At 37.9% G+C, this 16939-nt stretch overlaps 1 protein-coding gene across 5 annotated transcripts in view; it reads left to right on the forward strand.

The window, feature by feature from the left end:
• LOC115224576 (arf-GAP with coiled-coil, ANK repeat and PH domain-containing protein 2-like) overlaps positions 1–16939 on the forward strand; it is a 310532-nt gene that overhangs the window by 186198 nt on the left and 107395 nt on the right. For 4 of the 5 annotated variants that reach the window (XM_036513288.1, XM_036513289.1, XM_036513290.1 and 1 more), the window contains exon 12: positions 2220–2240. The exons of the other annotated variant lie outside the window; for it this stretch is intronic. In XM_036513288.1, the coding sequence (XP_036369181.1) occupies positions 2220–2240 (21 nt within the window). The remainder of the gene's footprint in view (positions 1–2219; positions 2241–16939) is intronic. 5 annotated transcript variants of the gene reach the window in all.

A 16939-nucleotide genomic window follows, 5' to 3' on the forward strand; every position in this document is an offset into this window, starting at 1 on the left:
CACACATATGTCTGAGCCATCAGAAAGTTGTGGAGAATACAATGCCGAGATCAAACAATATAAGGATAACAAGGATACAAAAGTGGACATACGAAAATGAATAAATGTAATTAAAGATGATGGATGAAGGACAAGGATGAACTGGATAAGAAATGAGCAAAATATAGCCTCGGGGCCCAAAAGACTCAAATATATATATATAGCCAAGCTAATATGGCAGTCCAGAAATATAGGATGAATGCTGCCGTTGATTAACTCCAAGAAGCCATCGCCTCTAGCTAGCTATAACACATGGACCTGTGTCCATTACAACCATCGAACAGGGGTGGTCAGCCGCTTCCCCTTGCTTGTCAGGCACCTGCAGACTAGTTTCAGGGAATTTGCCCCTTATCAATGCAGAGCAGCTGAACCCATATATATATATATATATAATGGACTTTCCCTATCAGTTTTGATGTATGAGGATCCAGCAACCTACTCTTTCTTTGTCAGTCATAATGCTTATGTCAAATGTAATGGGTATGCAAATCATTGTGCTAATGATGCATGAAGAAGCCCACATGTTGCAAGTATGAGGATTACGGGTCAGTGCAGGTGGTATATTTGCAGCCACTTCTCTCCTTTGCCTTACACCCCTTAGCCTGTTAATGCTTGTTGAAACAGTCTTCTATACCATATTGATACAACAATCTCCATTCTGTTCCCTCCGAGGCTGTGTATATTATATATGATTATATGTAAATGTAAGATTCAAAGATTCTGGTGTATATCATATATAAGTATTTGTAAAGGTAAGATCCATGGATCCAGGTGTAGGAAGTTAGTAAGCTTCAAGCAGTCTGTAGAAAGTATAAAGAACAACTTTCAGGAACAATAATGATTTATTGATGCAGAAGATTGTAAAGTTTTCCCATATCAAAGTTTGATAAGCTGAAAAAAAGTTATTTTTTTAGTCCATGGTTAGCAACTGGGGTTGCTGTGTCTGCAAATAAAATTTATATATATATGAGCAAAAGCCCCCCCCCCCCGTTCAATGGACGGTGCTGAGTTGTCAAACATTTAAATCAAATATTCTCAAAACAACTTGTCCAACCGTCCCATAGGCCTCCCCTTTGAGAAACACTGATTTAACCTAAATTTGAGACACCAGCAAAAGAAGAAATAAAGATAGACTTCTTTTTCTATTCCAAGAAAAACGATTTTACAAATGCACGTTCCCACGGCTTTATCGATCGCATTCTCACCTGGAATCGATTTTTGTAATTTTTTCAAGACTTATACACGCCCTGGTACCATCGGTATCTACATATCAAATTTGAGCGCAATCAGATGGAGGATGCCCAAGATCCTAGAAGACACACACACAGACAGAATGATTTTATATTATATAATATATATATATATACATACACACATACATGTGTAATACTCGTCTGAATTTATTTCCTTGTCATTTCAAGTGAAACAAGACATTTCATTTAATATTTCTTTTCTTTTTAACAAACTTTTATAACGAACTATCCAACCAACAATTCTTCTTTTTACCATTTTTACAATTTTGTCTTCTTCGTACCAAAAGGAGATATGTAACAATTTCTAGCACCATTCTCTCCTTCTCATTGATATTTACTACTAAGCTGAAACTCTTTACAATACTAACTCTGTTAACCACTTGAAACACAATGGTAACGATGTTGATGATCTTGTTTAATTTTTCTCCTTTACTAATCTCTCAAAGTCGCAAAGGAAGATCTTAGGTTTTGATTGCTTTTGTTTTAAAGATTATTCCATCGTCTCCTAATCTATTGCCTTCTTTTGGGTGTATTTATCTTCTTTTCTTTTTAAATGCTTATTTAACTGTGAACTTCTTGCCTGCTTTATTAAAAACTGCTTCCAGATATTTAAACAGTTCTTCTGAATGTTTGATCTGTCTTAGCATGCTTCGAATGACTGGCTCTACACAAGTTTAGTACTGCCGTAGCTCTAGAGGTGGAAGGGATAAAAGAAAAAGAAAGAACTCAGCTGTACGCTGTTATCTTTGTAGTGTATGATAGTTTACAGCAATAATAATAATAATAATACTCTGTCCATACATTGAAAGTTCTGTAGTCAATGTATTTTCAAGTAGTCTCTCTCTCTAGAACACTGCTAATTTTCGGTTGTTCTAGTTCCAACTTCTTAATTTGTAGATCTTTAAAAAAATTGGTATCTTTTTACAGACTTTCAAAATAACCAAAAAAGTAAGTTGATGCCTATTTTTACCAATCAAGTCTTCCATTTCCTTTCTTTTTTTTTTTTTTTTTTTTCAAAAATCTCACTCAACTTTTTTTTTTCTTAATTTCGTTTTCTTTTTTTTAATTATTTCTTAGTTAGTAAATAATATTTTTTTTAATTTCAATTTATCCACTCATTTGTTAATCTTTTAACTCTTGGCTCATTCGCTATGGTTACTTCATATCTTCATTACTCAACTATTCTCAGCTATAACCATGGATTAATCACTCACACACACACACACACACATACATACATATATATATATATATATATATATATATATATATATATATATATATATATATATAATATATATATATATATAAGGTGGTGAGCTGGCAGAAACGTTAGCACGCCGGGCGAAATGCTTAGCGGTATTTCGTCTGCCGCTACGTTCTAAGTTCAAATTCCACCGAGGTTGACTTTGCCTTTCATCCTTTCGGGGTCGATTAAATAAGCACCAGTTATGCACTGGGGTCGATATAATCGACTTAATCCATTTGTCTGTCCTTGTTTGTCCTCTCTGTGTTTAGCCCCTTGTGGGTAGTAAAGAAATATATACACACACACACACACACATATTCATAATACATAGATCGCATCAACAAATTCATCTTTATATTTTTTTCTTTTTTTAAGTAGTTCTTGTTAGTTTTCTCTCTGGATTATTTTGTATCTTGCTTTTTTTTTTTTTTTCTTCAACCTTTTTGCCTGCTAGTTCTTTGGTTGAGACAGTCATCACTTTTGATTTGACAGCTTCATAATCTGGCAGAAATAAATAGGTGGGGAGGGGAAAGGGGGGAAACCGAAACAAAGAAAAAAACCCCAAAACATATGGAAAGAATAAAAAAAACTATGTCTTTCCCCCTCCTGAGCCATGAACCGAACTTTAAATGCGGATTTTGATCAGGGATTTTTAGTTACCGGTTTTGTTTTTGCCAGAAATGAAACTCAAACCAATCCAAAAAATCCAGTCTTTGGTCTCATACAAAAATTGCTAATGATAATAATAATAATAATAACAACAATGATAATTTCTTTCTTATTTTTGCTGCTTTTTCATTTCTAATTGTAGACATTTCATTGACACACATGCCTACACAGACATTGGTATACACACACACACACACACACACACACACACACACACACACACACACACACACACACACAATTTATTAATGTCTGACCTGAAGCTATTTTTTCACTGTGACTCTCCTCAATTTCAACCACTCACCCCCTTCTACTTCTGTGTTCCCCCTCCTTCTTTCTTACAGTTAACAATAACACTGATCATGGTGGCGCTGATGATGGTGTTAATGGTGGTGGTGGTGGTGGTGGTGGTATTAATGGTGGTGGTGGTGATGGTATTAATGGTGGTGGTGGTGATGGTATTAATGGTGGTGGTGGTGGTCGCTGTGACATTTTAATAATTGAATTCATTTGCAGTCAGATATACTTAAAGCTACATGCTCTGCAAGTTCACACTGCCATTTTCTAGTTCGCCTAACAACGGTATTGATTCTCCTCTCTGATTCTTCTTTCTGTCTGTCTCTCTCTCTCTCTCTCTCTCTACAAATACACACACGCACATACACACACACACACACACATATTTTAAACTTCAACTGACCTTCTCTCCACCATCACTCAGTCAGGGTCACCAAGTTTGACCTATCCCAAAGGCAAAGTTTAAGTTAATGCTAACATGTTTAATACAGGGAAATATTAAAAGAAAAAACATCATTTAACTAGAATTAATCTATTAGGAGGTGAGACAGCAAAAACAGTCAAGGACCAAATTACCCTTCTAACGGGAGGTAACTCTGGAGATCTTTCGTCACACATCCTGTGACCTCTTCAGCGACTTTCTGGACAAAACAGGAGACACATGGGATGGAGAGTCACTGAAGAGGTCACCAGAGGTGTAACGAAAGATTTCCAAACAGGTCGTGAAACTCTGGAGACGTTTTGGACTTATTATGACCTCATCAGTCGAAAGTATAAAAGGATGTGATCTTGATATAAGCTTACAATTGTTCAACATTGTTATTCCACTCTTCTTTCCACGGTATTGAGTACTCTCACATCAGTTAATTCTCCTTTAACATCACTGTAATCGGTAGCCCTTTAGCATTGAGATTACCATGTTAAAATGTAATGCTTATTTATTCACCTTGTTTTGAATTAATCTTGCATTATCTTGTAGGTTTGAGATTTCAACAATGTGATTATCTTTTATATCTTTTACCTGTTTCAGTCATTAGACTGCGGCCAAGCTGGGGCCTCAAAGAATTATTAATGAAATCAATTGACTCTCAGTATTTTTTTTTCTTCTTTTTTTAAAGCCTGGTACTTATTATGTTAGTCTCTTTTGCTGAACAGCTAAGCTACGGGGATGAAAACGTAACAGTTTGTCAAGCTGCGGTAAGGGAGGGGGACAGACATACACAAAGACACACACAGATACATACATGCAGGCTTCTTTCAGTTTCCATCTACCAAATCCACTCACAAGGCTTTGTTTGGCATGAGGCTCTAGAATATACTTTCCCAAGGTGGCATGCAGTGGAACTGAGCCAGGAATCATGTGGTTGGGAAGCAAGCTTCTTACCACACAACCATGCCTGCACCTGGCGTGGCTAGTTGGACATTGTAGGCTAAGTGTGAAAGGCAGGATCTGACTGGTTTTAGCATAAAACTGCTAGGATGTTTGAGCTGGTTATGCCTTGTTTAATTCTTCAGCATTTAAACTGGCCACATCCGGCTGAAGCATTTTACCTGTTTTCATGTTCATACCAGCTAGATCCAGCCTCTCATACCTAGCCTACAATGTCATTCTAAGAATATACAGTAGCATCATCGAGATCTCAAAGCTATTTGATAATGCATAACTAATTCGAAATAATGTGAATAAGTATGTATTACATTTGACAGAGTAATCCGAATGTTGAAGTGTTAAACCGGACCCTTGTTGGCTTGGCAGCAGGATAGATGCTGAAATGACCACAGCGAAGCCATGTGTTTACTAGTGATGGGAGCAGCTTCAAAATATGCTAACAGGCTGGCCTCTTGATCCTGCTCCTTCTGTACAGATGAATACAAGTTGGTCCTAACATCAAACCGTCCAGCATGGGCTCTTTTGTTACCACTGTGGAGTATTTATTGTTGTCTTGGCTTCATTTGTTTCTCTTGGTTTAGGACTGAGTTTAGGATGGACTGACTTTTACCCTTTACGTTCTTCCTGTCTCTTTCTCTCTTTCACTGCTGCTGTTACTTTTCTGCTAACCACTTGAGATTCAACGTAAAGTGTACTAGCCACTGGGGGTGGGTGTTACTGACGCTTTTAGCTCCAGGAGATCAACGTCTCCAGCTGGCCTTAGACACAATTTCTGTGCCCTTATGATATTTGCAAAGGGAGGTCATCCTCCCTCGAAAACCTAAGTGATACATACAAACTATAGTTTCAAGGTTTTTGCCTCTCGTCAACGTATGGTAAACACCGGTTTTCGATGTGTCTAAGGCCAGCTGGAGACGTCGATCTCCTGGGGCTAAAAGCGTCAGTAACACCCACCCCCAGTGGCTAGCCACATTCAGATGGCTAGTACATTTTACGTTGTCGAGCGGTTACTGTTTACATCTCGATCGGAGATTTATTAATACTTGAGATTCAGCTTTTCTGAAATTTATTGTTTGTAAGCTTAGAGGCATGTCAGTGGTGTGGGCTTCCAGTTACCAGCTTTCCTTAACATTTTAAGCCACAGCTTTTATATTATATATATATATATCTGTCTCTCGATTGATTGATTGTCGATTCAACTGAAACTGCTAGGCACAGGTACACACATGAAATCTGCAGAACAGTTGACACATACATTTATGTGTAAGCCTGAAGGTGGCGGGCTTCTCTTGGAGACCCACAAAACTTTAAGTTGCTCAGAGCCAAATAAGACTGATTTTAAATAATAATAATAATAATAATAATAATAATAATAATTGATAATTGTGGCCATGCTGGGGCACTGCCTTGAAGTGTTTGATTGAACAAATCAACTCCAGTACTCATCTTTTTTTTTTTTTTTTTTTTTTTTATTCTTAAACCAGATACTTTTTCTCTTGATTTCATTTACTGAAGTGCTAATTTATGGGGATGTAAACAAACCAACACCAGTTTGTAGAATGGTAGCAGTGGTGAGCAAACACAAATACACACACAACTAAATCTGGAATGATGTGGTTGCAAAGCACACTTTTTACCATACAGCCATGCCTGTGCACACATAATGTATATATTATGTGTGTAGTGTGTATGTGTATATATATATGTATGTATGTGTATATGTGCATGTATGTATGTATAGTCATCATTTAATGTCTGCTTTCCCTGCTGGCATGGGTTGGACAGTTTGACCAAAGTTGGCAAGCAGGAGAGCTGCACCAGGTTCCAGGCTGATTTGGCACGGTTTCTACAGCTGGATGCACTGGTGGCTATTTACATGGCGCCAGGATGGGTGCTTTTTATGTGGCCCCAGCACAGGGCTCTTGCAGGCCAATCCTCTTCAGCAAGAGGTGCAGCATTAACAATTCTGCTGGTAACCCAGAAAAACATGGAATCTCTTCTTGGGTTTACCTTTTCCACGAGCATGTTTGTATGTATGTAAAAATTACACAAAACGGAGAGAGCAAATAATCCTTTTGGCCTGAGGTTTTGTGAGAGGGGGTTAGTCGATTACATCAACCCCAAAATTTTACTGGCACTTAATTTATCGACCCCGAAAGGATGAAAGGCAAAGTCAACTTCAACAGAATTTGAACTCAGAACATAGCGATGGGTGAAATACCATTAAGCATTTCATCCTGCGTGCTAACAACTCTGCCAGCTTGCTGCCTTTGAGAGGGAGGGAGGGAGGGAGAGAGATAGAGAGAGAGAGAGAGAGCAAATAATGATGGTAGTTTGGTGTGTGAAATTAAGTACAAGTGTACCCAATATCGTGAAAGACAGCATGGAATAATTTCTATGTCTTCCCAGATTTGCTACTCTGGGGTTTTAGAGTTTTATATTGCATCTGTCATCAACTGGAAATTGTAGCAATGCAGAACTCAGACTGGTGATTTATAAACCGAAGACATTGAATGATAAAAATTATACATACACAGTCATGCACATATACACACATGCTCATTTACACACATACACACACACACACACACACACTTGGCGTTCTGAAATAATGCTTTTGCAGATATAAAGTGGACAGTGTTGAAATGAATTTCATGTTCAATTAATCAGATGTTTAATGTGTGTGTGTGTGTGTGGGGGGGTGTCTCAGTGTCTGGTGGTGATGTCTATGTGCACCTATGTAACATTCATAAATGATATTTTGTTTATCATTTGTAATATATATATATATATATATATATATGATATATATGTGTTAGGAGTGAGAAACAAGTCACATCTTTAACGTGTGTGTGTATAATATATATAATATATATATATATATATATATATGATAATAATGATATGAGGGAATATTATTCCAAACTTACAGGGAAAAATTCAATTTAGAAATACTAAATCAAATTTCACAAAATATAATATATATATAATATATATATATATATATATATATATATATATATATATATATATATATAAATTAGAAAAAGAAACATCTTTTATCAATTCAATAATGAAAAATTATGGTATAATTTAATTTTTCATTATTGAATTGATAAAAGGTAGTTTTTTTCTAATTTATATATATATATATATATATATATATTTGGTATGACATAAAAAAGTATTGGTGTGGGTGTTGGTGCCACATAAAAAGCACCACAGTACACTCTGTAAAGTGGTTGGCATTAGGAAGGGCATCCAGCTGTAGAAACCATGCTAAGACAGACAATGGAACCCTGTGTGGCCCCTGGCCTTGCCAGTTCCTGTTAAGCCATCCAACCCATGCCAGCAAAGAAAATGGACGTTAAATGTTGATGATGATGATGATGATATAAAAAAAGAAAAGAGAAGTAAAAACCTAAAAAAAAAAAGATATATATAGTTAGGTATAGATGTGTGTGTAATTAGAATGTCAAAGGGAAGAATCACAAGATGGATTCTTCAAGCTGACCCAAGTGGTAGGAGACCTAAGGTTAGACCAAGAACAAGATGGTTGGATAATATCCATAGTCGCAGTTGGTCATGCCTGGGAATCCAACCAGAAAGTCTAATAATCGTTGCTTGCGACAGGGACCTCACTGGAAGAAGTGTCCAAGGACTCTACTTTCATAACCCTCCTCTCAGGATAGTGCGTAGCAAAGATGGATGGATGGAAGCTGTGTGAGGAACTTCATGTCAGAGGGTTCACATTTTGTAGCATGTGAAAAAACATTCAAGCGAGGTCGTTGCCAGTGCCGCTGGATTGGCTCCTGTGCAGGTGGCATGTAAAAAGCACCATTTGAGCATGGCCGTTGCCAGTACCTCCTGAGTGGCCCTCGTGCTGGTGGCACATAAAAGCACCCGCTACACTCTCAGAGTGGTTGGCATTAGGAAGGGCATCCAGCTGTAGAAACTCTGCCAGATCAGACTGAAGCCTGGTGCAGCCATGTGGTTTGCCAGTCCTCAGTCAAATCGTCCAACCCATGCTAGCATGGAAAGTGGACGTTAAATGATGATGATGATGATAAAAAACAATGTAATTTATTGACCATTTTAACTTCAGAGTAGTCCATTCTGCCACAATATTTCAGGCCAGGACTTTGGTTTGAGAATAACTCCCTTCCATTCTTCAACCATGTTTGGAGGCCCTGGAAAATGTGAAAGTGGTCATTGATGTGGCTTCTCTCTCTTTGACTGAACCATAAAAAAAAAGGTGGAGGTGGGGGATAACTTGCTCTATATGATTGAATATAGTGAATGTATATGTATTGAATTATCAGATAAATTCTTTTTTTTTTTAACCTACTTGGCACTCCAGTATTCTGTATAAGGAAAGAGGTACAATTTATTCAAAGTTTGAAAAGGATAAAACAAAAGTCGTTAAAGAATAGAGCTACAAAAAAAAAAAAAACAAAAAAAAACATACACACATGCACTATTGAAATGGCATTGAGAAAGATTAAAATAAAATGCAAAGAAAACAAACATGAAAAGAAAAAATCAGATTTATCTGGCAACTGAAGCTGTAAAATCTTTATTGAGAAAATATCTGTAGATTCTCCTTCACTAAAGAATCATTAGAAAAACAATGGATTGTTGAAGCAGGGAAGTGGTCAATAAGAAGTCTACAAACCTGTTAGTGGAGCTAACTCTAGAGAACGTTGCAGAAATAGGCTTAACACAGTACATGATACTGAAGCACTGACCAGTATAAATAGATACACCCTGCATAAAGTGTATTATGTAAAACAACTGCACTCTGGCTGTAGAACTGTTGAACATGTTAATGGGTGACTCATTTAATTTATTCCAGTAGGAGCAGATCGACAACAGAATTTACTTAAAACAGGAAGAGTCGTTAACACTGTACTGGATCACACGGAAAGAAATAATTTTCAAGTTTTATTTCTGTTTTATTGACTATCACAGTCTACAGGGGTGTTTTTTTTTTGTTGCATTATATGTGTATTCATCATCATCATCATCGTCCAGTGTTTTAAATCTGGGTTTTGTCCCCGTTAACAGGGGTGGCCAGATCTACCTCAATGCCATAGCAACTGAGTCAGGCAGGTGCAGCTCACCCCAACCTTCGGGTTGGCTGGCTGGCTGGCTGGTACTCATTCTCCTTTGCTAACATGAGGCTTTTTTGGGGGCTGGATTTTCTATGCTTACCCCCAACCTCTGTTTCTAGACATGAGAAGTCCCGAGACCAAGACCTCTACCATAATTTTTAAGAAATGTAGTGGAAAGCTAGCTTAGGAAGGCAGGGATGCTACTCCCTGAGACTCCTTTCGGAGCCCTCTACCTATGTTATATGTATGTAATATATATGTATTAGGTTTGTATTAATTAAATGATATATAGTGTGTGTGTATATAATTATATATTAACCCTTTTGTGAGCAGAGGAGTTTACTGCTCCCTTTTTTAAATAAGCAACAAGGATATCCAAGGTAGTGTAGTAGGTACTACACCACCTTAGATATCCTTGTTGCTTATTTTGATTTTATATATATATATATATATATATATACACACACATACACACACACACATACACACACACACACACACACACACACACACACAAACATACACACAATTGTATTTCCATGCATTAGTCTCTCTCTCTTTCTCTCTCCTCATATTTACATGCACACACACACACACACACACACACACACACATACATATATAGTGTTTGATAAGTATCAAGATAGTGAAAAGTGTGAATGAGTCAGTCAGTCAGTAAGTGTGAATAGTCAAGTGATGGTTGTTTCTCGCCCAGACAAGAACGAACAATCTGTGCCTGAGTCAGAGCTATGAAAGACATCAGTACGCAACACACTGCATGGCACCATTCACCCATCCACACTCGTATATATTTCTTAACCCTTTGGCGTTCAGATTACTCCATGAAATGTGATGCTAATGTATCCATGTTATTTTCCATTAATCATGCGTTATCTTGTACCTTAAAAATTTTGATAATGTGATTGGTTATCATTAGATTGACATTGTAGGGTAGGTGTGAGAGGCCTGATCTGGCTGGTTTTAACATAAGACAGATATAATATTTTAGCTAGATATGGTTTAACCCTTTAGTATTTAAACCGGCCATATCCGGCCAAAAGTATTCTGCCTGTTTTATGTGCAAACTGGCCAGATCTGGTCTCTCACACCAACCCTACAATATCGTTTTAGAAATTAACAGCTTCCTCGTCAAAATCTCATCGCTACAAGATAATGCATGATTAGTTCAAAACAATGGATGGAAAAGCATAAATTTTGGCAGAATAATGTGAACACTAAAGGGTTAAATGCTAAAGTGTTAAATTTTTTTACAAGGAAAATGTCTACAAAAATATGAAAATATTCTACTAGAAATATATTATAATCCTGAATTTTTAAATTTTTTTTAAAGTAAAATAACTTGATATCAAAACAAGCATTTCCTTGTCTCTGAATGTACAGAACATGCTATATATAATTGGGCATCATATATTTCAATCAACATTGCTTTGTGTACCTGTAGTTAATTAATTCCAGCTTGACTAAGCTTTGCGCACAACAGCAAATATATTATTTGTTGTTTGAAGATATGAACTGCTATTTTTTAGTGGGTTATGAAGAATGGATATGGGGACCATAGGTGATCAAATGGAACAACACAGAAACATGTGTGTTCTTTGGTCCAGTGGTGTCATTCATTGCTCAGGGATGTGCTTTCACAAACATTAACTATAAGGAGGACATTCTTCAGCGACAATTCCCATAGCAAAGGTCTTTTTATGTCTGATTGTACATGAATGTGTTAAATATAATTGCATACATACATATCTCAATCAACTCCACTTCATGTACTTCTAACCAATTGATACTCACACACACTGGAAATAAGGAGTCAAAAAACCAAACAGTACTCACAGTAAACTATCCACAGGGCATTTAGCTATCAAGGAAACAGTTGTTGGACATAGGGCATAAATTAATAGCAGTGTAGCGTGTCCAATTATTAATCATATTCAAGAGAAGTAAAAGGTAAAAAATTATTCCACTTATTTACAGCTGTTCCGTAATTGTTTTCAGTTACGTCATTGAAGCTAAAGTGTTTTTAGTCTCTACTATTTCCTATCTATATTATTTTATTGTTTAAACAATGTTTCTTCTGTTGGTATAGGGACATTTCCTTTTCTTTTTCTTTTTGTCCTTTTCAATACAGAAACAATTCAGGAACAGGCAGTGTTAGCTTCTGCTATTGCTTTTCTACCTATTGGCTTTGATTTATTTACTCTATCAGTGGAGGCGCAATGGCCCAGTGGTTAGGGCAGTGGACTCGCAGTCTTAGGATCGTGGTTTCTATTCCCAGACCGGGTGTTGTGAGTGTTTATTGAGCGAAACCACCTAAAGCTCCACGAGGCTCCGGCAGGGGGTGGTGAACCCTTCTGTACTCTTTCGCCACAACTTTCTCTCACTCTTTCTTCCCGTTTCTGTTGTACCTGTATTTCAAAGGGGCCAGCCTTGTCACACTCTGTGTCACGCTGAATCTCCTCGAGAACTACATTAAGGGTACACGTGTCTGTGGAGTGCTCAGCCACTTGCATGTTAATTTCCCGAGCAAGCTGTTCCATTGATCGGATTAACTGGAACCCTCGTCATCATAACCGACGGAGTGCAAGTCATTTACTCTAGCAAACACAAACAAACACCTGCACATCTGATAGACCCACAAGAAATCACACTGGGTCCTATGATATAAGCTGCCTTGTTTTAAAGTGATATAAATTTGAACCTTCCATAGAAATTTCCAAAACATTAACCTAGTAATGAGTTATTTCCAAATCGTTAAACTAGTAATGAGTTATTCTTCCATAATTAATTGCAGAGTGTCTTTTTAACAGATATATCTGAGACCCCCTTCAGTCATGACATTGACCATGGGATTGCACCTAGAAAGTTACCCTCCCAGGCACAAGTTTGGGCGAGGTTGTTTATGGAAGACCAGCAGTCGTCCATGCATACCGGCATCCCCGCTCCACGCCACCAGTGTTATCTGAGGGAAAGGCAAAGGTCGATATAGCTTGGCACCTGTGATGTCGCAACTCATTTCTACAGCTGAGTGAACTGGAGCAATGTGAACTAAAGTGTCTTGCTCAAGAAAACAACATGCAGCCCAGTTCGGGATTCGAACTCACAACCTCACGATTGTAAGCTCGGCACTCTAACCACTGAGCCATGCGCCTTCACATAACAGAAATATAGTAGCACAATTAACACACTCATACACACATGCGCACCCGTGCACATATACACATGTATATGCACACATGCACTCCATTCTGAATGGTACCTGCAACACCAAACTGTGTACAATCTTCTCGGTCTGTCCCATCACTCACTAAAAAATACTCACAGCTCCACCATTATCACTACTGTTTAATTTTCATTTTATTTTTTTTTTTTAAATTCAATGTTGTTGTTATTGAGGAGTTTTTTTTTTATATTTGTTCCCTTGTACTCCCTTTTTTTGTATTTATTTTTGCTGCTGCTACTGTTGTTATTGTCTTTTTCCCCCCCACCAAAGTTACACAACACCTCAGGTAAAGACCAACCCCCCCTTAAGCTATGCTTTGTCTTTTCTTCAGCTTTTACCTAATAAAACATTTCTTTCTTTCTTTTATTCTTTCTTTCTAAATCTTTTAATGTATGTTGATAGATGTTGTTATTGTTGTTGCATTCTTCTCCCCCACCCCCCTATCCCCCTGTCTCCTTCAACCCCCCAACCTTTTCTCTTATTTTTCAATTCGCATCTTCACCGCTGCCACCGTTGTTGATTCCATTGTCGTCTTTGTTGTTGTTGTTGTCATGTCTTTTCTTTTCTTTCCCATGCACTGTAGAAGCAATTCCTTCTAAAAGCCTACTGATAGTTCATTTAACTAGTTTAATTAAGCAATTAAATTTTCACACTGATGGTTCCAAGCAACCATCAGTCAGTCCTATCTCTTCCTCTCATTTATTAAAAACACTGTTTTCCTCTTCCCACTTTCATTAAAAATTTTTCTTTTCTTTCTCTCCCTTTTTCACATTTCTTTATTCTTTCTATTTTCCTCTTATCTTCACCCTTCTACCCACATAATACTTAGATTTTTACCTTGGGTTTTGGAGGTGGGCCACCCAAAGCTGGTAGACGGACAATTTATCGACAGACAATTGACTGACAGACAACTTACAGGCAGGACAATTGACCAATTGGACAATATATTGACATTTTTTAAAAACAAAGTAAGAATTATGAAAAGTTTTATTACACTTACAAACAAGAACAATTTATTTATAAAAAGATATTATGTACAACAAGTCTTTTCTTTTTTGGTTCTATTGATAATTAAGGCATACCCTTTGTATAGAAGCTTTCTGCCTTCTTGTTTCATTTTGATGAACTCCATGAGTAATACTTCCACATGTCGACTTATTATCCAATCAGCCAATTTTTCAATCGGCGAATTGTCTGCACATGCCTAAACCTTTACCAATTAGTTCCATACTTGTGTGACAACATATCTCATTAATCCTGCCTGTTTGACATCATTGCAGAAGCAGATAGAGTGTGGGTTAAAATCATTGCTCCAGGGAAGGACTTCTTTTTTTTTTTTGTGCAGGTTACTTGATTTAAGGTAAAAAAGAAAAAAAATCTACAAAAATTAGTGGGTATGCTGTAGCACCAACAACCCTGTGAATCAAAGATGTGGCCCTATTATATTTTTCCTAAATTCATCTTGGTTTATCTTTGACATACCTTATGAATCAGTTAATCCAAACCTCTCCTAATCTCTCCTACCAACCTACCTCCTCCTCCTAAGTCACATAGGGTTGACATTGTCGTTTACCCTCAGATTAACAATGATTGAGCCAATCTACATTCACAAGAATTCCATCCATGACTATCCTGCCTTTCTGTAAGGTAAAGTATATCCAGAACTACATTAAACAGTCCTCCTGTTTTTAAGACATTATGCTGTGGTTTTGAGGGAGATTTACTGCTATTTATACCAGGGCATGCAGCTGCACTAGGGGACATGTAGATTTGGTTGTGTTTATTTAGCTTCGATCCAACAAACTTATGATCTAGAACGACACAATCCAACAGACCTTTGTTTTTGCGAAGACTGTCGGATCTTTCCAGAAGATATTTGGATGATATTAACAGTAGGGTTAGAAATACTCAATTCTGTGCTGCTACTCTTGTTTATAACTGTTGCAAATGGTTTATGCACACATATGTAACGTGTGTGTGTGTGTGTGTGTGTGTATGTAAGACTCTGCCGGTTACGACGACGAGGGTCCCAGCTGATACGATCAACGGAACAGCTTGCTCGTGAAATTAACGTGCAAATGGCTGAGCATTCCACAGACACGTGTACCCTTAACGTAGTTCTCGGGGAAAATCAGCGTGACACAGAGAGTGACAAGGCTGACCCTTTGAAATACAAGTACAACTCATTTTTGCCAGCTGAGTGGACTGGAGCAACGTGAAATAAAGTGTCTTGCTCAAGGACACAATGCGTCGCCGGGAATCGAACTCACAACCTTACGATCATGAGCCGAATGCCCTAACCACTAAGCCACGCGCCCTCACTGTGTGTATGTATTGACGAATGGGAAGAAAATACTCAGCATTCCATTAGAATATAACAATTTATTTCAGCTGATTCAATAGCTTGTTACTCTGGAGTTTTCCCAGCATGCAAACAGTTTGTTGGACAGGAAATAACTGGATGCCATTATCATCATTATTTTCAAGTCCTGTTTTTTTTTTTGTCCATGCTGGGATGGATTGGAGGAGATCACTTGGGGTAGTATTCTCTGGCCAGGTACTCTTCCAGTCACCAACCCTTGTTTTTAAGTAAAGGTTTCTTTTTTTGTCTCTTATTCCACTGGTTTTTACATGTTGAAACTGCCAAACTACTGGATGTATTCTTATTTCTTTATTGCCCACAAGGGGCTAAATATAGAGGAGACAAACAAGAACAGATAAACGGATTAAGTCGATTACATCGACCCCAGTGTGTAACTGGTACTTAATTTATTGACCCCGAAAGGATGAAAGACAAAGTCGACCTTGGCGAAATTTGAACTCAGAACGTAGTGGCAGACGAAATACCGCTAAGCATTTTGCCCCGCATCCTAATGTTCCTTATTTCTTTATTGCCCTCAAGGGGCTAAACATAGAGGGGACAAACAAGGACAGACAGAGGGATTAAGTCGATTACATTGACCTCAGTGCGTAACTGGTACTTAATTTATCAACCCTGAAAGGATGAAAGGCAAAGTTGACCTTGGCGGAATTTGAACTCGGACGAAATACCGCTAAGCATTTTGCCCGGCATGCTAACATTTCTGTCATTTCGCCGCCTTATTGTTGTACAAATTGTATCATGCAAAAACTCGTGCAAGAAGCATTCCCACATGCATATGCATGTAGCCTCTCACCCCCTCTCTCTCCCTTTATATATGTGTGTATGTGAGTGTGTATGTGTGTGAGTGAGTGTATGTGTGATGGACTTCCCCATTGATGATGATGTATGAGAATTCAGCTTTTACCGAATGACCTGCTCAAAATGATACGTTTATAGTGATCGAATGTTCGTGTTGCACATTAACTTACTCTCTCCATCAAATCAACATTGTCTGAACAGGTGCTTGGTGTGCCACATGTCAGATGTTAAAGCGACCACAGAGCAATGTGAGATGAAGTGTCCTGCTCAAGAACACAATGCACCGCCTGGTCTGGGAATTGAAACTGCGATCTAGCAATTGTGAGTGCAACACCCTAACCACTAGCCTTTCACCCCCCCCCCACATACAAATGGTCATCATGCAATTTCCAGACTTGGAAAATAGACTCAAAATGATGGTGTGGTTGGCATCAGGAAGGGCATCTAATTGTAAAAAGGGTGCCAAGACAGATAGTGAAGTATGAGGCAGTCCTTGATTGATCAGA

The sequence above is a fragment of the Octopus sinensis genome, linkage group LG25 (genome assembly GCF_006345805.1).
Source record: "Octopus sinensis linkage group LG25, ASM634580v1, whole genome shotgun sequence".
Lineage (NCBI taxonomy): Eukaryota > Metazoa > Mollusca > Cephalopoda > Octopoda > Octopodidae > Octopus > Octopus sinensis.